The sequence below is a fragment of the Dryobates pubescens genome, chromosome 17 (assembly GCF_014839835.1).
Source record: "Dryobates pubescens isolate bDryPub1 chromosome 17, bDryPub1.pri, whole genome shotgun sequence".
NCBI classification, from domain to species: Eukaryota; Metazoa; Chordata; class Aves; order Piciformes; family Picidae; genus Dryobates; species Dryobates pubescens.
The window spans coordinates 130,192-152,543 of NC_071628.1; the positions used below are offsets into that span (position 1 = coordinate 130,192).

Consider the following 22,352-nt stretch of genomic DNA (forward strand, 5'->3'; position numbering starts at 1 on the left):
GATGAGCATACTGCACAGTTTGGCAGCAGGCTGAGGGCTGTCCCAGCACCGACATTCATCCCATAAGAGAAGAGCTGCACCAGTTGCAGGGACACACCTGCCTGCTCATCTCCTCCCAGCCGAGGTGCTCATGCTCTAGGAGCCATTAGCCATCTTTTGAGCTTTTCATTAGTTTGGCTTTGTACTTAAAGCACATCTTGGGCATTTCCAGGCCTGCCATGCAACATGTCTTGTCCACGATGGCTTTTCATGAGACTTGTGGGGCTGTGTTCTCTGGGCTGTGGTAGTACAATCTGGAGCTGTGAGAGAAAGCCCTCGGGGGCTGATGGGTGGCTGTGGGCCAGTTTCTGCATAAACTGCTCTTATTTTTAAAGTCCATTTTCTCCAGTACACTTTTTTTGGCCTGCAAAAGACTTCTTCATTCAAAATGAAGAACGTAACACTCTCTCCTTTCAGTTGGTCTTTTGGACATGAGCCAGTAGTGCCCACAACAGCTGTACCACAGTTTAAACATTCAGTCTCTAATGGTTTGGGGAACATTAGGGTTTTTAAGGCTTCAACAGGTCCAGAGTAAATAGTGGTCAATAAAGAGTAGCTCTTCTTTGTATCCCTATGCTGTCAGTGCTCTGCACTAGAATAAAGCATGCTTAGAATATAATAATTGCAAAATTAGTATCTATGAAAGGTTCTTTAAAAAAAAACAAATCAGAGAGAAACCTGTTTTGCTAAAAGAAGAGTGTGCAAGAGTTCCACTCACCAGAGCCTGGTAGGAGGTGTGGGGAAGCTTGCATGTCATGTCTGTTAGAGACCCTGCCGCTCTGGCCTTGTGTCCTTCCCCACCTGCGTCTGTAATGGCTGCTATGTGGCAGGAACAAAGAAATCACAGCTATCACTTTTCTTTGCTCTCTTCTCCCACCCACCTGTTAATGATGGACACAAGAGGTAATGATGATTTGTTTTGTTCCTTAATGCTTTCCAGTATTGTGTGGAGTTGAAAGCCCAGGTGAGCTAATTATATAGCATAATGGTTTGGCCCCAGATGAGGTAGAAGCTGGTCAGTGGTGATGGGTGATTGCAGGCATTGCCCTTCTCAGTGGCTGAAGCCAGTGCCTGGGACAAGCACTGTCTTCATGACTTCAGCAAATTAATGCTAGGGGAGCTGTCAAACTGTATGGAGAGAACACAGTCCACACAGATTGATAGAATGGTTTGAGTTGTAAGGAACCTTAAAGATCCTGTAGTTCCATGATGTGTGTCTCAATCATGTAGATCTTTAGAGGTCTTTCTCATCCCCCACCCATTCTGTGATTCATAGGCAAGGACACCTCCCACCAGCCCAGGTTGCTCAAGGCCTCATCCATACTGGCCTTGAACACCTCCAGGGAGGGGGCAGCCAAAGTTCCAGTATCTCACCACCCTCACTGTAAAGAATTTCTTCCTCATCTCCAGTTTAAATCTCCCCTCCTGAAGCTTCCATCTGTCGCCTCTTGTCCTGTCACAACAAGGCCACATCGTATTCCTTGTCCTGAAGGAATCGCAGTGCCGCTGAAGCACTGGGGCACTGTCTGCAGGTGTCTCAGCCCAGGAAGGGTTAAATTGCTCTTTTGGCCACTTGGACTTCATTTGCAGCACTTCATGCCACTGCAAATAGAGTTTGCAAGTCTCTGCAGGGAATCGATTAGCCCCTTCTGATACCCTTCCATGAGTGTGCTGCTGGTGTGGGGTGTACCTTGGTTGGGGATCAGGGCTGCAGGATGCTGGCACATCCCTTCTGCAGCTTGCTGAGCACGAGGAGACAAGAGGGATGTTGGAGCAGGAGGAGGGGAGACTTTGGAGGGAAAAACAATGCAAGTACCAGCCATGCAAGAGATTCTTCTGAAAAACAGGATTATATAAAAGCCTGGCACTGGGGTGCTTCTCATTAGCTGCTCTGCAGGGCTGGCTGGGGCACAGGGCTTGCTACAGCTGTCAGCATCCTGGCTGGAGCAAGGTGGCCGCTAATAGACATTTCAGTTGTAAACTGCTTTGTGTTGGAGCACCAGTGAAATCTGGCTGAGATTTGCTTTATTTTCAGCCCAGCTTTCAAAGTTAGTTTTTGGAAGAGGCAGGAAGTGGTAGTAGTAGAAGGTCAGAAGTTACCCAGCCTAGCTAAGGGGTTACTCCTGCATGGCATGCCAGAGCTTTCAGACCCACTTGTTAGTTGATTGAAGACCATTTGCTAGGGCTTCATATCTTTACTTCTGCGGGGAAGTTTTGTAACATTTTCCTACCCATCAGTGTTCTATTAGAACTTTGTTGTGTAATCTAAAAGCCTTTTTGCTGCTCATGGTTTCCTTTCATAGCTACTTCAGATGGCAGTTTTGAAATAAATTAATTCAGGCTGCCTGGTCTTGGTTTTGTTTATTTATTAAATTCAAAACAAGATTTGAAATTAAGTCCTACCGTCAATTTTCTTTTGCATAATTGATGCCTAATGAAATGATTTAAGAGGTTTTTTCTAATGACAGTAGGAGAAACTTCTACTGCAAGAGGGTTATCAAAGACTGGAAAAGGCTGCCCAGGGAAGTGTTTGAATCCCCATCCCTAGATGTATTATAAAGCCCTCTAGATAACAGTTGTCAATGATACAGTGTAGTAGTGGCCCTGGTAGACTTAAATAATGTTGGACTTGATGATCTTAAAGGTCTTTTCCAACTGTGGTGATTGATTCTGTGAATACTCCTGGGAAGGTCTGTACTGTTCTTGTGTTGCAGTTGAAATGTCAGTGAAATCTGTTCTCATACACATTTACTACTTATCTCTCTGTTTTGTATTAGAGAGGGTAGACCAGTGGAGTCAGTAAAAATATCATAGAATCGTAGAGTTGTTAAGGCTGGAAAAGACCTTTAAGATCATTGAGTTTGACCATTATCCATGTGGGTCCTGCAGGGCTGGCCTGGCCTTGTTCTTTCTATGTGAGCTCTCCAACGCGGTAAGTTGTTCTTACAGGACTGACCCTAAGTGGGTGTGATATGAGGTCTCATGGAGCTCTCAACAGAAGCAGCAAGGTTCAAGTAGACACAAGTCAAGTGTTGTTAAGTAGAGGAAATGGTGCAAGGGTGAGTGCAAGAACAGGAGTCTTGGGAAAGCAGGAGGTCAGTTCAGATTGGATAGCTCTGGACACAGGATTAGATCAACCTCTGCCCGTAGCACTCTCTTAAATCTTGTGTGACTCCTGAAGGGATGTGCATCTTGACAGGCACCTCATCTGTGGCCTCCCAGGAGGCCATCACTAAGATGTTCCCCTTTGGTTGCATGGCATCTATCTAATAAGAGCCTGAACTGCTCACAGACAGCATGAAAACAGCAGGGATCAGTGTGGGGAGTGTGGGCATGAAGGTGAGCTTGAGCAGGAAAGAGAAAGACTGGGGAACTGTTGATGACCCATGAAAAACACAGCTTTTCTTTCTCAGTCCAGCTGAAATTCCTCCCTCTCTCCTCTGAAAGAAGTCTGTTTGTTCTGATTAAAGCCCCAGAGCCGTTCCAAGCGCACACAGCTTGCCCTGGTGCTGTCTGCAGCGCTGCGCTGCCCTTCAGTCTGCATACATCTGGTTTGATAAGACAGAGGCAATTAAACCCAGAGGCCATCAAGCCTAGGTGTGCCTTCATCCTTTCCTTTCATTCTCTGTCCACGACAATGGGGAAAATGCAACTGGAGGCCTAATAAAACAGGACTTGTGCTGGGGCTGAACAGCTGGTGGAAGCATCACTCATGCTGTCAAAGGGAGGCTTTTGTGCCTGTGTTTCTCCTTCTTGTGCCTCTGACTTCATCCTGAAATGCTGTGTTTAGTTGCCCTTGTATTTGAGTCATTCTCTTTTGTGTTCATCCTTTGGATGTTAGCTCTCTGCTAATCTTTATCTCCATGTGCTTTCTTCACTGCATTACCTACAGCAAATCCCACACCCTGGCTCCTCTGCCAGGTTGATGGCATTTGTGTTGTGATAGAGTCACCCTCTGATCTTTTTAAATGTCCACTGTTTAAACTGACATATATATATGTGTATATATGTGTGTGTGTGTGTGGCCTTGAAGGCCTTTTCCTCTTGGTGGTTCTGGTTTTTTCAAGCCTATTGTCCCCATTATCATCCTGCTCTGCACATGCCTTTAATCGTATCAGCTCCTGCAGACTGCAGAGCCTGTTTGTCTGCAGTTCTTGGGCCATGGCTTTCTGTAGGGCTTGTAAACCTCTCCCAAGTTCTCTGTCTTCTTGTCTGTAAACAGCAATTTCCCCTTTAAGGATGCTTTTATTCTCCTGTACTTACCCATCCTGTTTTACCTGCCTTATGGAGCTACTACTGGGAATCCGAGGAGCATTTTACTTTCTGTTGACATTTTAAAATGATGGAGAAGCAGTATCTTTGCATCTCAGCTCTTGAGATAGGGTATTTAGCATCTTGACTAAAACATTCAGCAAACAGGATTTTTAATGCCTAAATAGCATTTGAGTGTAATGGAAAAGAAGTTGTCATAGTTGCTTACTATAGAGGCGGCATCCCTTTGTTCTTTATCATTATTATTAAAGCCCATGGGAAGGAGGTGAATAGTAAGGGGTTTGTAGCACGCACTTCATGGTTGCTTCCCTGGCAATGGCTGTGTTGTTGTGGAAAAATGAGCTTACAATGGACTTACTGCTCAGTTATTTGGCCAAGAGTGATAGCTCTAGAATGGGCTGCAGTAATCCCAAATCCATGGTAGATGTTTCTTTCACCAGTTTACAAGGAATAATCCTCTTAATTTCCTTGAATAGGAGCGGGTATTGCTACAACCTGTGCCTAAACCCAAGAACAGCTTATTCAGAAAGCTGCCTGGTCCCGCCCGCAAGGAGGAATTTGCTCCCAGCAGGGGTTTGCGTGGGCAAACTTTCCTGGGGACAGCACTGCTGAGACCTTGACTTCTCCTTTCTCTCTCCTAGATGCAGCAGCTGTTCTATGAGAACTATGAGCAGAACAAAAAAGGTTACATCCGAGACCTGAGGAACAGCAAAATACACAGAGCCATAACCCTGCACCCTAATAAGAACCCCCCCTACCAGTATAGGCTTCACAGCTACATGTTAAGCCGCAAGATAGCGGAGCTGCGCCACCGCACCGTGCAGCTGCACCGGGAGATCGTCCTGATGAGCAAGTACAGCAACACGGAAATCCACAAGGATGACCTGCAGCTGGGGATGCCTCCCTCCTTCATGCGATTCCAACCCCGGCACCGGGAAGAGATCTTGGAGTGGGAGTTTCTGACGGGGAAGTATTTGTATTCGGGCGCCGATGGGCAGCCCCCTCGGAGAGGGATGGACTCTTCTCAGCGCGAGGCGCTGGATGACATCGTTATGCAGGTGATGGAGATGATCAACGCCAACGCCAAGACCCGGGGGCGGATCATCGATTTCAAGGAGATACAGTACGGCTACCGCAGAGTCAACCCCATGTACGGCGCCGAGTATGTGCTCGACTTGCTCCTCCTCTACAAGAAGCACAAGGGGAAGAAGATGACCGTCCCTGTCAGGAGGCATGCCTACTTGCAGCAGACCTTCAGCAAGATCCAGTTCATGGAGCACGAAGAGATAGATGCCAAGGAGCTGGCCAGCAAAATCAACCAGGATTCAGGATCCTTGTCATTCCTCTCCAACTCGCTGAAGATGTTTGTTCCCTTCCAGCTTAGCAGATCAAAAGTAGAGAGGAAGGAGCTCAAAGACAAGAAGATCAACATCCTGATTCCTCTCTCTGGACGCTTTGACATGTTTGCAAGGTTCATGGGGAACTTTGAAAAGACGTGCCTCATCCCAAACCAGAACGTCAAGCTGGTCGTCCTGCTCTTCAACTCCAACTCTAACCCCGACAAGGCGAAGCAGATCGAGCTTATGAGAGATTACCACTCCAAGTACCCCAAGGCTGACATGCAAGTCTTACCTGTGTCGGGGGAGTTCTCCAGGGCACTGGCTCTGGAAGTTGGATCTTCTCAATTCCAGAACGAGTCTTTACTCTTCTTCTGTGATGTTGACTTAGTGTTTACCACAGACTTCCTCCAGCGGTGTAGAGCCAATACAGTTTTGGGTCAACAAGTATACTTCCCCATCATTTTTAGCCAGTATGATCCAAAGATTGTTTATAGTGGAAAAGTTCCTAGTGACAATCATTTTGCCTTCACCCAGAAAACAGGTTTCTGGAGGAACTATGGCTTTGGTATCACCTGTATTTACAAAGGTGATCTCCTTCGAGCAGGCGGCTTTGATGTCTCCATCCAAGGCTGGGGCCTTGAAGATGTCGACCTGTTTAACAAAGTCATTCAAGCTGGCTTAAAAACTTTCCGAAGCCAAGAGATTGGAGTAGTCCACGTGCACCACCCTGTTTTTTGTGACCCTAATCTTGATCCAAAACAATACAAAATGTGCTTGGGGTCCAAAGCCTCAACTTACGGGTCCACGCAGCAGCTGGCTGAGATCTGGTTTGAAAAAAACGACCCCAGTTTTGGGAAAAGCAGCAATACGAACGGCTCGGTGAGGACAGCCTGATGTCCAGCTATGCTGGCAAAGACTTCTTTTTTAATTATCTAATTTATTTTTGGGGGAAAATGTTTTTTGATAATTCACTTTTAAAAGACCACACAGGATATATTTTAGGAATCGTCGTCGTTTTCTTATGAAGCGCTCGTTTTGAGAAGAACAAAGCTGTTGGGGCTTTTGTTGTTGTTGCTGTCGTTGTTGTCATTGTGTTCTTGGGTTTGAACAAAACTGTGATCAATACTTGCCTTCAAATGAAAAACAAATTAATTGTTTAATAAGAGTTACCTTGGCCCATCAGCAGAGATGTGACTTGAATTAGAATTTCCCTATGAACTAAAAGATTGTTCCCTACCTTTCCCATTGCTGCCCTCTTTGCTGGGGTCCGGTACGTTGGAACTGGCGCGTGCAAGCCAGGGAGTGTCCTGAGCCTTTGGTTGTGGTGGTTGCCATGCAAAGATTCTGCTCCTTTGGTTCAGGGTGGTCAGTGTGTTTTAAACTGTGTTAGAAGGAAACAGATTGGGGTGGGGATGATCAAGGTGGTCACCACAGGAGGGTTTTACCAGACGGGTGATGATTTCAGCTTCCAAATACACTTCTGCCTACTCTGGCCAGGGGACTTCAAGGGAAGGATGGAAGTAAGCACAACCTGCTCTCTTGTTACTCCTTGTAGAAATTGTTTTCTTTGCTATTTGGTCCACATATGGACACCATGTTTTAGGAACCCATTGTGGGTTCCTTGTGTTGCCCTCAAGCGCTGTCCTGTCCAGAGCTGAGGGGATGTCACCACGGAGCACCGAAGCGCCACAAGGCAGGAGAAGAGGATGGGAAACGTGAATCTCCTCCAGCAGCAAACAGTTGGTGTTCCCTACGGAGAGCTTTGAGAAACCTTCTGCACCAAGTGTCCTGCACCTGACTGTGCTGAGTTTGTTCCGTCGGCGACGTGAGGTCCATGGGAACAATTATGACATCTGATTGCTACTTTTGGTTTGGGATTATCTTTTTGTTTGTGTTTTATTTTCTGTATCTGATAGACCTTTAATTTATTTAATATCCATTGCTCTAGGTTCTTGACCTTTCCTTGAGTATCTGTTAGTCATTTAATATGTGATATATATATATGTGTGTGTAAATATATATATATATTAGGAATGTATTGCATCTTCTCACTGATAAGGTAGTGTACATCATACTGCAGTAAATGATCTCCAAAGATTACTTTCTGAAATATTTTTTCATGGATCTCTCTTTTTTCCCCCTTTCCTCACCCCCCAAATTTCTTTTAACATTTTTTTGGAATGACATCGATCAGCTTAAGATTTTTTTTTTTTTTGGTATTCTACAAGGAACTGGGGATGGGGAAGCTGAACACAAGGCAAGTGTGATCCCTGTGAATTAACACCTAGCAAGGTAAGAGAAGATACACAAATCAAAGTGCCTTAAAGCTAGAAAGGGAACCTTTTGCCCTGAGACTTAGACAGCGAATGGTCAGTGAAGCAGACGTTCTCTTGGGACCTGCCTACCTGTAAATATCTCACTCGGAAACAAAACAGGAAAACCAGCCAGCAATCTATTTTTCTATTGTTACCCTCCAGCACCATTTCGTCTCATTGCTCTCAGTTCCACTTTGCCTGCTTTTTGAGACCAGTGAAGGAACAGAGGAAAACCGATGCTTGGGTCATTGCTGTGTGAAGGGATCTTATGGAGTAATTGCTGTTCCGGTAGGAGACATAACCATTGGTTACACATGTATGGGGTATGAGCTGCAGCTAGTGTAGACTTGATGTCTTAAAATGTTCATTGTTTTTTGGTGACAGTCCCAAGGATGTAGGTACCTGGATGGATTCAGTGCATGGAAAATCTCTCTTTTCTCCTTTTTTTTGGGGGTTTTGGTTGGGTTTTTTTTAAGACTTTGCTTCTAAGATGCAATAAAGACTTTTTATTTGCAATCAGAGCTCCTTGTGTCGTCTGCCTCAGTCTATGTCTTCTCATGCAGCCAAGAAGGTGAAGCAGTTTTGGGAAGTAAGTCATAGGATCATAGAATGTTAGGGGTTGGAAGGGACCTTTGAAGATCATCAAGTCCAACTCCCCCTGACAGAGCAGGACCATCAAATCTGGCGCAGGTCACACAGGAGCACATCCAGATGGGTCTTGAATGTCTTCAGAGAAGGAGGCTTTCATCATGGAATCACAGAATGGCCTAGGTTGGAAGAGACCTTAATGATCATCTACTCCAATCTCCCTGCTATAGGCAGGCATGCTGCTCAGCTAGACTCAGGTGCTCAAGGCCTCAGTCCAGCTTTTGTCCAGCATGGTGTATTTTGGCCCAGAGTAAACTAAATGCCACATACCTTGATGCTGGGGAAAAGGAAAACAAATCCCAGTGTGGTGGGGGTTGGAAGAGACCTCGAGATCATCCAGTCCAAACCCCCTGCTAAAGCAGGGCACCCACAGCAGCTTGCCCAGGAGCACAATGTCCAGTTTGGAATCTCTCCAGAGAAGGAGGCTCCACAACCTCTCTGGGCAGCCTGCTCCAGGGCTCCAGCACCCTCACAACAAAGAATTTTTTCTTACTCAGTTGGAACCTCCTGGGTTCCAGTTTGTGCCCTTTTCCCCTGGTGCTGTCCCTGGGCACCACTGAAAAGAGTCTGGCCCCAGCCTCACAATCATCCATCCTGTTGCTCTTGCTGAGCATTGATCAGATCCCCTCTGGGGCTGCTCTTCTCCAGGCTCAACAGCCCCAGGGCTCTCAGCCTTTCCTCCTCACATTGCTGCTTCAGGCCCCTCAGCAGCTTTGTAGCCTTTGCCAGGCTCTCTCCAGTAGTTCCCTGTCTCCCTTGAGCTGGGAGCCTGGTTTGTCAGGCCCTGGTGCATGCTCCTGTTGGTACCAGCTGGTGAGCTGCGTGATTCCCAGGGGGAGCTGGGCAGCTCTCAGAGGGGTTAGACTTTTTCCTTGTGAAAGCATTAAAAGTGCTTTTGCTGCCTGAAACCCCTTCCAAAGTGTACATTTCAGCTGAATCTGATGGCAAGGCTGAAAGGTTTCCTAATAGTTTGTGTTGAAAGCCCAGTAAAAACAATCAGGAGGTGTGTGGAGCACTTCCTTCTAACCAGCTCTCAGTGTTTCACTCACAGTTTGGTGGTTTGGGTCAGGGAGAAGTTTGGTTCATACTGAGAAGATGGTTGGTGCAGGAAACCCAGGAGGGTTTGCCTCCGGTCTGCTAACAGAATCCAGGAATGAGAACATGCGATGGTGTCGTCCTGAAATGGAAGAAAGTGATGGAGGGTTTTGCTGAGGGTCATTATGTTGCTTAATTACAACAATTTAAATGGGAGACCCTTCTTTCCCTCCTTCCAGTGTTAGGTAACTAACTGGTGTCAGATGCCATGCTGGTCATTGGCAATGAAACTCCTGCCCAAGCAGAGCTTTGCAGCACTCCAGCACTTGAGTTTAAACCCTTACACCTCTGGACACTCATGAGTGTCAGAGGTTGGAAACACTTTCCCATTCCAGTCTTCCAGAGGCTGATGATGAGGGATGGGATGGTGTGGGGGTTTCTCACCCCTATTGGCTCTGCTTGCCAGGGCTAGTGGCTTGTGGTTGGCAGCTCTGGGGAGTTGGCAGCTCTGGGGCTCTGGTGAGGGACCATGTGTTGAAGCACGGATGGAATGACCCCTCACTGTCATCACCCTTCAGGTGCTCCCTGGCCCTGGGCAGATTGTCAGAAGCCTGATGTCCCCAGTCCAGCACTCCTCAAGAGCCTGATCTCTGGCAGTGATGCTCCACAGAGCCTGACAGCTGCTCATCTTCGGGGTCGGTTGTCACCTATGGAAGACAAAGCTCATAAACACGAGGGGCTGAGGTGAACAAGCCAGCTTCAGTTCTTCTGGTAAGGACATTTGTGAAGGGAGTTGGAGAGCCTGATGGTGCTGTGGCTCAGCGGGAGCTGCCAGCAGTCTTGTGGCCACACTTGGCTCCATTCATGAGCAGTTCATTGATTGCTGGAGCTAAACTGCAGGTGAAGCTTCAGGGAGAGGAATTGGTGGGCAGCTGCATTTATTGCACTTGCGTGCTGACAGCACCTCCAGCAGCCTGATGCTTTTGCTGAAGGATCAGTGATGGAGAGAAGAGGCAAAAGGAGCCATGGAAGGTGTGGGTCTGGGAAAGGCAGCACACTGCTTTGGTGACTGTCATGCCCGGTGTGACTATTTGCAGATTAAATATCTCAGAGGACCTCTGCAGAGTCACAGCCCTTGGAAGGATTTTAAGTTCTGGTTCTTTAAGCACAGTTACGGTTTTACTGCCTTGAGAAATCAGTGCCCAGCCCTAGCAGCTCCCCCAGACCTCGCTCTGAAGGTTCCTTTCAGCAAGATCAGCAAGAAAGTCCTGCTGCGTCTGGGCTTTTCTGGAGCTCCAGCTTTCCATTGCAAATTACCAGCCCGAGCCCTGTCCCATCAATACTTGCTAAAAATACCTGGTGAGCCTCACTCCAGAGCTGCTGGAAAGAAAGTTTTGCAGAGGCATTAAAAACAGAGAGCATAATGGTGTCTTGCCTGCTGTCCAGGTCCCCCTTGTCTTGCTTCGGGGTACCACCCAGTTCCTTCTCTGCTCTGGGACATGGAGATCTGTTTAAATGGTTTTGTACCCCACTCTGCACACTGCTCTGGACTCAAAGGCCATCTCCTCTATGGGGCATGGGCAGCTGTGGAGACAGCCTGGACTCCTCAGCCAAGGCACACTGAGCTGCAGTGAAGTTGCATCCCATGAGATTTCCTTCCCTGACTCTCTTATGGCTGCTGCCAGAAGCACTTTTATTCCTCACATCCAAACATCTCCCAGATAGAAGAAACCTGTCTGCATCCTTTTCTAGCTCCAGAACCCATCTCCCAGCTCTCCTTCAGCCCAGGAATCTCTACCACCTTGTCAATCACATTTAATAGCAAGGAGGAAAAAAAAACGGATTAACATTAAAAAAACCACCAGCCCCGATACTGGGCTGGCTGTATTTGTTTTTACACTGTTAAAACCCTCAGCTTTAATTGACCTGAATCAGCTCCAACATTTCCAGTGTGCTGGAGTGGCTTAGAAACAGGGGGTCCCCACAGTGGGGCTGGGGGTGACAAAGAGTAGCCACCAGTCCTGGCAGAGCAGCCACCTTCTGCCTACAGGAGAACCAAGCAGGACCACAGGACAGTTAAGCCACTGGAGCCAGGCAGGGCTGCCTGTCCCACTGCCACGGGCCCAGGGTATCTGAGGACAGGCCAGCAGCCCGAAGCAGCCCCAATATTTCCTGTGCTTTAAAGTTTGCTTAAAGAAAACTAATTTCCTCCATCCACTCAGGAGCAGAACACAAAGCAGCTGACACCACCCCTTTCCTCATGTCTCATACAAATCACCTTTTATTTTCTGTCTTATGCTGAAGCTGGGCCCGTGGTGCAGGATTGGGAGGAGCACCCAGCTGGGCTGTAAATATCCACCTGTCCCCACGCTTGTTACTGGGGCACAAGAGGAGGGTTTGCTGTGACATGTTGCATGCTGATTATTTCTTTCTGTATGTCGATTGTAACTATGAAAGGGAAAAAAACAAACCAACACACACTCAGCTCTTGGGAGAATGGAGCTGAGAATGGCATTTGAAGTCTCAAAAGATCCTCCTGGTTGTTGGGCAGGGGTGAGTGCAGGTGATTGTGATTTAAAGGCTGTGCTGGTTTTTGGTAGCTGTGTGGTGTTAGAGGAAGGGGCGGCAGCCCCAGAGCCTTCACCGCTCACAGTGGCTTAGGCTCAGAGATGCTGCAGAAGAGCCTGTCCAAAGGCTGGAAAATAACGTCCCGTGTTTGATTTCTAATCACACTGCAGAGCTGGGAAAGACAACTGGATTTGCTGCCCTTCCTGTGCCCTGTCTGCTGTCCAGCTGCCTCGCCTGGTCCCCAGACCATCCTGGCTCCTGAGGATCTCTGCTTTTGCTATTGCAGCAGCTGCAGCCCCAGGGATGCTGCTGGGCTGGGGCCAGTTGGTGTGACTGGGGCAGCACCATGAAGGGCACTTACTTTCTGACAAGGTATTTCATCTGCCCAGGGATGGAGAAACTTCTGTGCTGTTAAATTGCCCTTCCCATGGGTTTCTTTGCAGGCAAGTCTTGGATAAGCTGGAGGGATGTGCCTGGTGGTGATGCCCCATCAGCTGGGCCCGTGAGCAGCAGGATGGGACTGGGTTGCTCTGGGAGCTGTTGGAGGTGTTTGGGCCCAGCCCTGCACTGCTGCCCAGGGCAGAGTGAGCAGTAGGATGGAGAAATGGCCCCTCTTTTATTTTCTAGTAGATTAGCTTTAACTTCACCTTGTTTTCCTGCAGACAGAGGAGCTGGCTGGTTTGAGACAGCCCTGGGCTGGTGGGGTCTGTGTGCCAGCTGAACTCAGGTACCCAAAACACCCTGAGCAAGCAACCAGGGCATGGGCTATGCCCAGAAATTTGCATCACCCCTCATGCCTGCCCTCCCAAAACCCATTCAGGCAGTGGCCAGAGCCATACAAGGCCCCCCAGATCCTGGCAGCCTTTTCCATCCTGGGGCCTGCCCTTGCATCCTGCTCACTGCACTAATGCCAGCAAGAAACCAAATCACAGAATGGTAGAACTGTTGAGATTGGAAGAGCCCTTTGAGATCATCAAGTCCAACTGCTCAACTAGACATCACCATCCCAGCAACACTGCTAAGCTGCTACCACTGATCAATGTCCCTCAGCACCTCATCCACGTCTTTTAAATGCCTCCAGGGATGGGGACTCCACCACCTCCCTGGGCAGACTGTTCCAATGCCTGAGAAGCCTTTCTGTGAAGAAATTATTCCTAGTATCCAACCTAACTAGGCCTCGGTGTCCAGATTGCAAGGATTTTAATTCCTTCTAAAGCAGGTAAGAGGCAGCCAAGCCCAGGGGTGCAGCGTGGGACTTCCCTCTCATGGGAGGCAGCTGGGCAGGGTCAAAGAGGCCTTGGCTGAGCTGGGCTCCATCAATCCTGGTGAAAGCAGGTCCTGAGCCTCTCGCTGCTTCCTTGGCAGGTAATTAATGGCCCCGGCCTTGCCTCCCTCCTGCTGTCGGTGCTGGGAGTTAATCTCATTTGAGAGCATCCGCTTCCCTCCCAGCACCGAGCCCTTTCCATGTGCTCCTGCTGCTCCCAGACTGGCTGGGGGAAACCTGACATTGACAAAATAAAACTAATCTGTTTTCTTCTCTTTCCTGAGACAGCTGAGGGAATAACCCCCCCCACCCCACCCCAGGCCCCTGCTCTGGTGTATTTTTAGCAGCTGACATAAGATAGTAAGGACTGTGCTGGAGGCAGCACCCCCAAGCAAGCACTGGGAACAGGGATGTGAATCACAGTGCCTGGGGCTCAGGCAGCCCCCTTGCTGCAGGGCTTTGGGGGCTCCTGTCTTTGGCCTTGGCGTCGTTCCTTTTTCCAGGGATGGATGAGTGGGAGCTGGCTAACATCCCCCACCCAAGCCTGCTGCCAGTCTTGCCAGGAGCAGATGAGGGTCCACTGGCAGGAGGGAGTGGGAATGAGCACTGAAAACTCAGTTAAAGTGTCAGAACTGGTGAGGGCCTGGGAGCTTTAATTCCTGTTTATTTCTGCTCCTGGGGATTTATTCCTGCAGCATGGGCATGGCAGATTTAATGGAGCCTTGTGCTAAGGAGGGCTCAGCTTTGCTGAAGGGGAGGCTTTTGTCCTGACTCCAGGGTAGCAGTGTTCAGGCTCTCAGCCCAGGTTTTGGGACACAGTCACTCCCACTCCTGCAGCAGGGACCTTCCATGCCACCACGCAGTGACAGTTGCTTCTCTCCCACCTCCCTCCCCTGCCCATCCCAGCCTGGCTGGTGAAGCTGGCAGCAGGGGTTTGGGAGCAGGGCCGTGGTGGTCTGGGGCAATGTGTGAGCAGGAACAGCTCCAGGGTGCACAGCAGCCAGCAGAACAAAGCCCCTTTTGTGGTGGGGCCTCAGCAAGTGCCCACCAAATGTTTGAGGGAGGCTCCAGCTGACCTCTGTGAGTGCTGGGCAGCCTGTGGGGGGCACAGCCCTGCACTGGTCTCAGAAGCAGCACAGTGCCCAAGCTATCTGCTTGAGAACATAGAACCACAGAAGCACAGAAATGTTTAGGTTGGAAAAGGCCTTTAAGAGCTCAACTGTTAACCCAGCATTGCCAAGTCCCCCACTAAACCCTGTCCCTCAGCACCACATCAGGGCTCCACCTGGGCAGCCTGTTCCAGGGCTTGACACCCCTTTTTAGGGAAGAAATAGTTCCTCATGTCCAACCTAACCCCCCCCCCCAGTGCAACTTGAGGCCATTTCCTCTTGTTCTATCACTTGTTCCTTGGGAGGAGAGCCTGACCTCCACCTTGCCTCAACCTCCTTTCATGGAGTTGTAGAGGGAAAAGCTCTCCCCTCAACCTCCTTTTCTCCAGGATGAACAACCTCAGTTCTCTCAGCAGCTCCTCACAAGACTTGTGCTCCAGGTCCTTCACCAGCTTTATTGCCCTTCTCTGGAGATGCTTCAGCAACTCAGTGTCCTTCTTGTAGTGAGGGATGAAAAACAGCTGTGGCCACTCCAGATAAAGAAAATCTGCAAGACTGGATCAAAGTACAAGCTGGATTATAGCTCCTGCTGGGGCTTCCAGGATGGGCCATGAGACTCTGTGTGTGGGGGGGTGGGTATGTGTGTGTGTGTGTGAGAAAGGGCTCTGGCACCTGGAGAAGGCAACCATGAGATGGTCAGGTGATGGGTGTGCAGCTGGATGGGAGGCCGGTGACACAGGTTCAGGGTAGTGCAGCTCATTAGCCCTGACACTGAAGCAGCTACTTCCTAGCTAAGCTTGAGGCAGGATAAGCTCTGGGAGCAGCTGTGAAAACACCTGGCAAACTGCAACAAAGGGCTGAGCCACCTCTGAGCCAGCAGGCAGGACAGCCTGTCCCGGTTTGAGCTAACCAGGGCACAGTAGTGCTGCCCACCCTGCTTCAGAGCTGCTGGAGGAGCTGCAGTGGGATGGAGAGAGGTGAGGATGGTATGGGGACAGACTGGACCTGCAATCCTGATCCAGGCTCTGCTCAGCAGGAAAATGTATTTCAATCAGAGGCTGCAAACACCCTGCAGCTGATGCAGGCTGTCAATAAAAGTGCCACCAAGACAGTCATTGTGGGGAGGAATCTGTTTATTTTCAGCTGTGCTGTTTCTGAAGAAGGCTATTTCAGCAGCCTGCCACAGCGATGTGCGGCAGAGGGTAACCTGCCCGCTCGGCCCTGGCCAGCCTTGCCGATGCTCACACGAGTTTCCTGGCATAGAAAAACCAAAAAAAGTTCCAAAAGTCGAACTGTACAGCTTTGTACACAGGGTGCTTTGCTGGGCTCACTTTTTACACTGCTGCCCATGCTTGGGATAACTGAGTGCAGTTGGGTTCCAAGCCAGTGCATCATCCCAGGCTGCTAAGGAAGGTAAAATCAAAGCTGTGGCGAGCAGAAGCTGCACAGACATACAGGCAAAGAAAGCTTACTATGTTCCCAGTACCCCAGAGGGCATTCACCAAGAGGAGTAAAGACCCTTTAGGAGCCTTCCTGGCCACAGGGCTCCCTTACAAAAGGAAGCATCTGTGCAGTGTTACTGGCAGGTTGGTTTGGGCCCTCTCAGAGCACCACAATAGCTTTTGGGAACCAGAAATGCAGTGGCCAGCAAATGCTTATTGCTGGTTCTTACACCTGGGGGTGACTCCACCTGAAGTAAGCTCTAGGGAACTGGCAGGGGTGTGGGAAGCAGCTCTGCAGCAGATGGATTCCCCCAGGAGCAGGGTGCATCATGCTCCAGCAGGCAGTGGGGACTGCGATGCACTCGGGCTGCCAGGAAAGCACCGGCTGGCTTCACACAGCTCTCCTGGCTGGCAATGGACACTAGAAAAGCAGCAGCCAGGGCATGCTGAACATGAGGAAGGAATTTAAAATGGGGAAGAAACTGGAATTAGAGGCATGAGCAGAACTGCAGCCACCTCTGCCTCGACTAATGCAGGGGAGCATGTGACAGCTCCCAGGCTCACATTGGTTTCTTCAGTCCCAACAGCACCCCTGCAGCGCTCATTAGCAGCAAACCAGACCCACACTCCCCCCAGGCACTCCTCATTCTCTCCTCTCCAGAGTCCAGGTGTGCTGAGAGTCCAGGTGTGCTCAGAGCAGGACGCTTCCATCTCCGGCCAAGCTCACTTCCTGCACCACAAGCACTACCTCCTCTTTCTCATGCAGGTTTCCAGCCTTCCCAGCTCTTCGTAGGCCTGGTAGAATATGTCAAAGTCTCTGGCACTCCAGCCCCTCCAGACAGCCAGGCACCACTCCATGTTCTCGTTCTCAAAGCAGCACACAACTGTGTCCTTTGCAACGAGAGCAGCATCCACCAGCATCCTGGGGAAGGAGAACAGAGCAGAGACAGCGTTAGAGCAGAGAGCAACTCTGCTCACACAGCAGCAAAGCCTTGAGCAAGGAGAATGAACAAAGAGAGGGATCAGAAACGATCTCAAGGCAAAACCAAGTGGCTCAGTGCCATGGGAAAAGGTTTTAAAGGGGGCAGGGTGGGTGCTCAAGTCTGAAGTTGCTGTTCATCTCCTGATTTGTTAAATCTATGACTTCCTTTGCCTGTTGCCAGCTTGGCCTTTCCAAACAGCTCCATCATGCCACAGCTAACAGGCTGCTGAGGATCTCCACAGCCTGAAATGCAGTGTGGAAGCAGCCTGGAGCACACCTCTGCCAGCTCAGGGTACGAACCCCTAGTCCAGACCAGCAGGCATGGCTACAACAGCCCAAGGATCTGCAAGGTTCATGTAGAAGGAGTCCTACATGACACTACTGTGCTGCATGTGCTTTCCTTCATGGTCTTTGAGCACATTACCTGATCAAACAGGCCCTGCAGACACCCCCCAGAGGGGTGGCCTGGCAGGTGATGCTTTTGTCTTGGCAGGTTTGAAGGGACAGGAGTCCAGCCTTTGCTAAGTGCTTTCTGGAGCTCTGACAGCAGCCAGGGGAAGACCAACCCCAAACTCTTTCCCCAGAAAGGCCCTAATGGGGAGCACTGGCAACAAGGGCTGCCCCCCACATCTGCTTTATAGCCCAAAGTGCCCTTAAGAAGCCTCCTCCTTTCCCACCCTGCTCTGCACTTGGAGGGACTTGGGAGGAGGCAGGCATTACTGGCTGGGCTTTAGGATGAAGAAATGGAGTGAGTCAAAGGCCACCTGAGCCAGCCAGGCTGCAAGGCAGCACAGCAGGATAAGCTTGAGATGGCTCTGTCACCTTGCCTTAACTCCACACTTCATCTGGGAAAGACTAAAGCAGCCTAGGAGTACCTGTGAGCACTAAGGAGAATTCTGTGCTCCCAGCTAACTGATAAAGACTCTCAGCCTGCAGGTAGAGGGGACAGCAGGAGCACTTTGATCTCCTGGTGTGTTTGCCCAGTGGTAATAAATGATCATTAATAATCCTTAGTGCTGCTTAACTTCCATTTGTTTGGACATAAATAGTACAATCCCAGGCTGGAATTTAAGTGATCAGCAGGAACACCCCCATCCCTCCAGCAGCTATTTATTTACTGGGGCTCCTGTGGCTGAGTGAAAGGTTTCACACTGATGTATAGCACTGCTCTGCCCTGTGCCCAGGAGCCTCCTCCCGCCACTGCCGACAGCACAAAGGTGCTCATTTAGAGCCAGAACCCCAACCTGAGCCACGTGAATGCAGCCACAGACAAGCACCGTGCGCTGCATAAATACAGCTCTTGTTCCTAATGCGGGGCCTGGCGCTGCCAAGCTCCAGCCACCCTCTGCCAGGTGCCCTCAGAACACCGGGAGTCAGCGCCAGGCAGGACCGGACCGACTGTTATCACATTGTGCAAGTGGGTCCTGCCTGTCCCCTTGGTCTCTGCTTTTAGAGACCCAGCCATGGTCATGGTGCCTTCCCCTCCCCACCTGCCCTGCTACAAGAGCATGCACACAACTTGATGAGCAACCAGCAGCCATGTCTCCTGCACCTGGCACCTTCTTAGGTGCTGCTGCAAGCCAAGAAGCTCCCAAGAGCCCTGGGACCCTGTAGAACCACCTTCTGCCACCCAGTCCCCTTCTGCCCCTGCCGATGGGCATGTAGGGTGCTGCCCAGGCAGCCTCACCCGTAGGGAGCCAGTTCCCCAGCCTTCAGCACGGCGATCACTCTGCCCCGCTGGGCGCCCGACTCCTTCTCCAGTCCGATAACGATGATATCCCCTCCTCTCCTAGAAGAGAAGCGAGGGAGATGTCACATCTGCTACAGTGAGAGCCCTCCGCGTGCCAGGCAACATCCGGTGCCCAGTGGTTTCCATCAGCTCAACAGCAGATGACAGGAGTTACAGGGCTGTGTCTGAGCAAGGAAGCTGCCTGCTTCATGTGGGTAAAGAGGGCTTTGAGTTTAACCACCCACACTTCCCTTCTGTTGGAATGAATCCTGCAAGACCTTAGCTGTGGCCATTCTACCCAGTGCTAGGTATCTTTAAAAAGGACTTGAAAAATCCCTGTACCATTGCACTGGGAACAAACTTCCTTAATGAGAACTTGACTTTCTGGGCAGGTGAATCATACTGGGAATGCAGAAGTTCCTGGCTTTGCCTTAGCTTATCTCACACACAGCCCAGAAGGGATTTTAATGACATTGCTGAGGTAAGTGACCCACTCACCTGGGAATCCATATGAGGTCTTTCACTGGAAGAATCTTGACAGCTTGGAGATGCTGTGTGCTGTCACCTGCAGGCATAGCCTCGTGATCTGGGGAAAGCTTCAGCTCATGAAACTTGTCAGACTCCTCAAAATCTGTGGAGAGTGGTGCACTGGAAGAGCTCAGGGGTGAGCTGGGAAGGCTGGAGGGGCACCGGCTTACCCTGTTAGGAGGGGAGGAGGAGTAGGAAGACACAGAGCAATAATCTGTGAACGAGTCCTGGTGGTTTAGTATCTGGGTGCCAACCTCTGGGCTGTAGATGATGCTCATGTCCCCCACTGGGCTGCTTTCCATCTCTGTGTGGTTCACTGGTGCTGTGGCTGGGATGGCTGCTGCAGGCTGCTGGATTGTGAACATGTCCCTGAGGGGGCTGCAGTCTCCACAGAAGTAGCGCGCACAGAGCTGGTAAGTGGCAACGTGGTACATGGCCAGGAAGTTGCTGCTGCCATCCAGACACCACACCACCTCCTCCCCGTGACACTCTGCATTGCAGGCCAGGGATGTGATCATCGAGGGTGGGCTGAAGGGCTCCAGCCTCCTGCTGATCTCCATGGTGCTGCAGTCGATGATGAGGATGCCAGGGCCGTTGCTGTACCAGACCTCGGCTCCGCTGTTGGTGATCTCCATGGCCTGCACGGGGTAAGGGTTCTGCCGGGGGTCGTCATCAGAGATGTTGAATTTGGACCTGTTTGCTGTGTGGGAGCACAGGTAGGAGCAGCTGTCCCCTGGGATGCCCTGGGATACTGAAAACACTGCTACGAGTCCGTCTGACAAGCCGGCCAGCACCGTGTAGGAGTTCTGCAAGAGAGAGCAGATTGGCCACCCAGATCCTCGACTTCTCTGCAACACAAGGGCTCCTAGTGCCAGGGGCTCTGGCTGCCCCTCACAACCCTGCAAGCACACTGGTAACATCCCACGATCGCTCAGCAGCAACAGCAACATAAAAAGAAGTCATTAGGCAGAAGCTACTGCAGAGCCATACTCCTCTCACCCAGTCTTACCTGCTTCTTTATTGGCAAGGGAGGACAGATGGACCTGGAAGCCTGCCCTGAAGGTTAACAAATTCAAGCTGGAGTATGTTCAGAGACAGCCACCATGATCCTAGGAATCCAGCTATAGAAACCCAGTTCATTTCCAAAAAGGTTAAAGCTATTGCTACCAGTGTAGGTAGGAGAGGCAGCTGAGAGGAAATCCTCCCACAAACAGGAGCCTGCAGAGCTCACTTCTGCATCCAATGCTTGCTGCTGTGACAGCACTGCTCCTCCCATGGATGCACTCCAGGTCTGGGATCCCTGGCAGCTCAGAGACATCCCAGCCAAAGGCAGCAGCTCAGCACAGTGGCTGCCAAAGCCATGAACAATTCTGCAGGTAGTTCAAAGCCTGCCCCAAATGCAGAGCTGTGCTGGTTGCAGGAGCCACAGCCAGTGCCGAGCTGCGGTGCAGCGCTCCACGTGAGGGACACTGCCATGTCCTGTGGATGGGAGCGATGGGAAGGCCATGGCTCCCCAGGGCTCTGACTCCTCCAACTCATCACAGCAGCGCAAAATGCTGCTAAACAGACTGGGAAATGGATCTCGTGGGAACAAAACTCCCTGTGACCTTCAATCTGTACCAGAAACTCCTCCATCTGTGAAGCAGATAAAACAATACCTACCTCAAAGGCCTTTCTATTTCCTCCCCATGGAGCAATAAGTGCTAAAAAAAGGCCCTGGCCCAGGGCTTTTCTGGCCAGACTAAGGAAAGCAAAATGAACAGAACCAGGCAGAGCACCACCAGCTGAACTGGCACAACCTCTGCCCTCCACAGCACAGCCACGGTGGAAATCCCTGCCTCATGCTGTGCCCAGCATGCCAGCAATGCTGCTTGCCTCTGAGAGAGAGGAGGGGACTTGGTGTTACCCCATGCTGCTCAGAAATTAAGTGAAAGCCTGTGCCCTTCATGTATCTTGGCTGTGCCAGCCCTGGAAGAGAGTGCCCATGCTGCTCAAGGCTGCAGAGGCCAAAAGCAGCATCTTGAATAGCTCCCAGCTAGCAGGGGCAGACAGCAGAGGGGTAGCTGTTATAGTTTATCTGACAGCACCGTTTGCAAGGCTCACTAAGAGTCTTGGCCTAGAGACACTATCTGCACACCAAGTATGAGTAAAGCCACGAGTGTGCTGAGCCTTATGACTAATCTAAATCACAGCAGAATTTTACTGTAATGGGAAAAACTAGGGAAGCAAGTGGAAAGTTGTGAAATGGGACTTGGACTTCAACTGAGCCCAGTCCCAAATCTCTAACCACTGATTAAAAGAAATCCAAACGGCCTGAAGCATTCAGCGCCGTGCCCCCACTGCCATGTGGGTCTGGTGCAAAGGCTCCTGGACAGAGGTTTGCCAGGGAGTCGCATCAAGAAGTTGGGACACGGCATGGTGCTAAGCACAGGTTGGGCTTTGGGTTACTTTTTCCTTGGAAAAGAGTTCAATTATTCAAAACAGAACAGAACAAAGCAGAGCAACCCACACCGCCCTGGGGAAAAGAGCCAAAGGACACTGCACAATAGGTATTTCTCATAAAAACTGGATAATTTCAGTTGAAATGGAACATCTGAAATTGCTGAAGCAGCCTTTCAGTACCTGAAGGGGGTCTACAAGAAAGCTGGAATGGGACTTTTTACTAGAGGACAGGGTGACAGGATGAGGGTTAACAGTTTTAAGCTGAAAGAGGGGTGATCTGGATGAGAATTTAGGAAGAAATTCTTCACTGTGAGGGTGATGAGGCACGGGCATGGGTTGACCAGAGAGGCTGTGGATGCTGCCTCCCTGGAAGTGTTCAAAGCCAGGCTGGATGGCAGCTTTAAGCAACCTGCTCTAGTGGAAGGTGTCTCTGCCCATGGCTGGAGGGTTGCAACTAGATGATCTATAAGGTCTCTTCCAACTCAAACCTGACTGACACTGCATCGACCTGAACTGCTCCTAGTGTGACATTATTAGAGTCTTCAGAGATCTCCATAATTTTGTCTCATTTGATCTGAAAATGCTGAATTATCTAAGCAGAGTCTTTAATAAAACTGTTTTGATTTCTTTGATTAGTAT

At 50.1% G+C, this 22,352-nt stretch overlaps 2 protein-coding genes across 5 annotated transcripts in view; one reads left to right on the forward strand and one right to left on the reverse strand.

Moving 5' to 3' along the window:
• The window catches only part of CHSY1 (chondroitin sulfate synthase 1), an 85,909-nt gene extending 77,482 nt beyond the window's left edge, over positions 1-8,427 (forward strand). For both annotated transcript variants that reach the window (XM_054168986.1, XM_054168984.1), the window contains exon 3: positions 4,953-8,427. In XM_054168986.1, coding sequence (XP_054024961.1) covers positions 4,953-6,545 — 1,593 coding nt within the window. In that variant the 3' untranslated portion in view covers positions 6,546-8,427. The remainder of the gene's footprint in view (positions 1-4,952) is intronic.
• A 7,290-nt stretch (positions 8,428-15,717) lies between these two features.
• Positions 15,718-22,352, reverse strand: part of LRRK1 (leucine rich repeat kinase 1) — an 81,081-nt gene continuing 74,446 nt past the window's right edge. For all 3 annotated transcript variants that reach the window (XM_009899893.2, XM_054169270.1, XM_054169271.1), the window contains 3 exons: positions 19,242-20,077; positions 18,702-18,803; positions 15,718-16,954 (listed from right to left, as the gene is read on the reverse strand). In XM_009899893.2, coding sequence (XP_009898195.2) covers positions 16,777-16,954; positions 18,702-18,803; positions 19,242-20,077 — 1,116 coding nt within the window. In that variant the 3' untranslated portion in view covers positions 15,718-16,776. The remainder of the gene's footprint in view (positions 16,955-18,701; positions 18,804-19,241; positions 20,078-22,352) is intronic.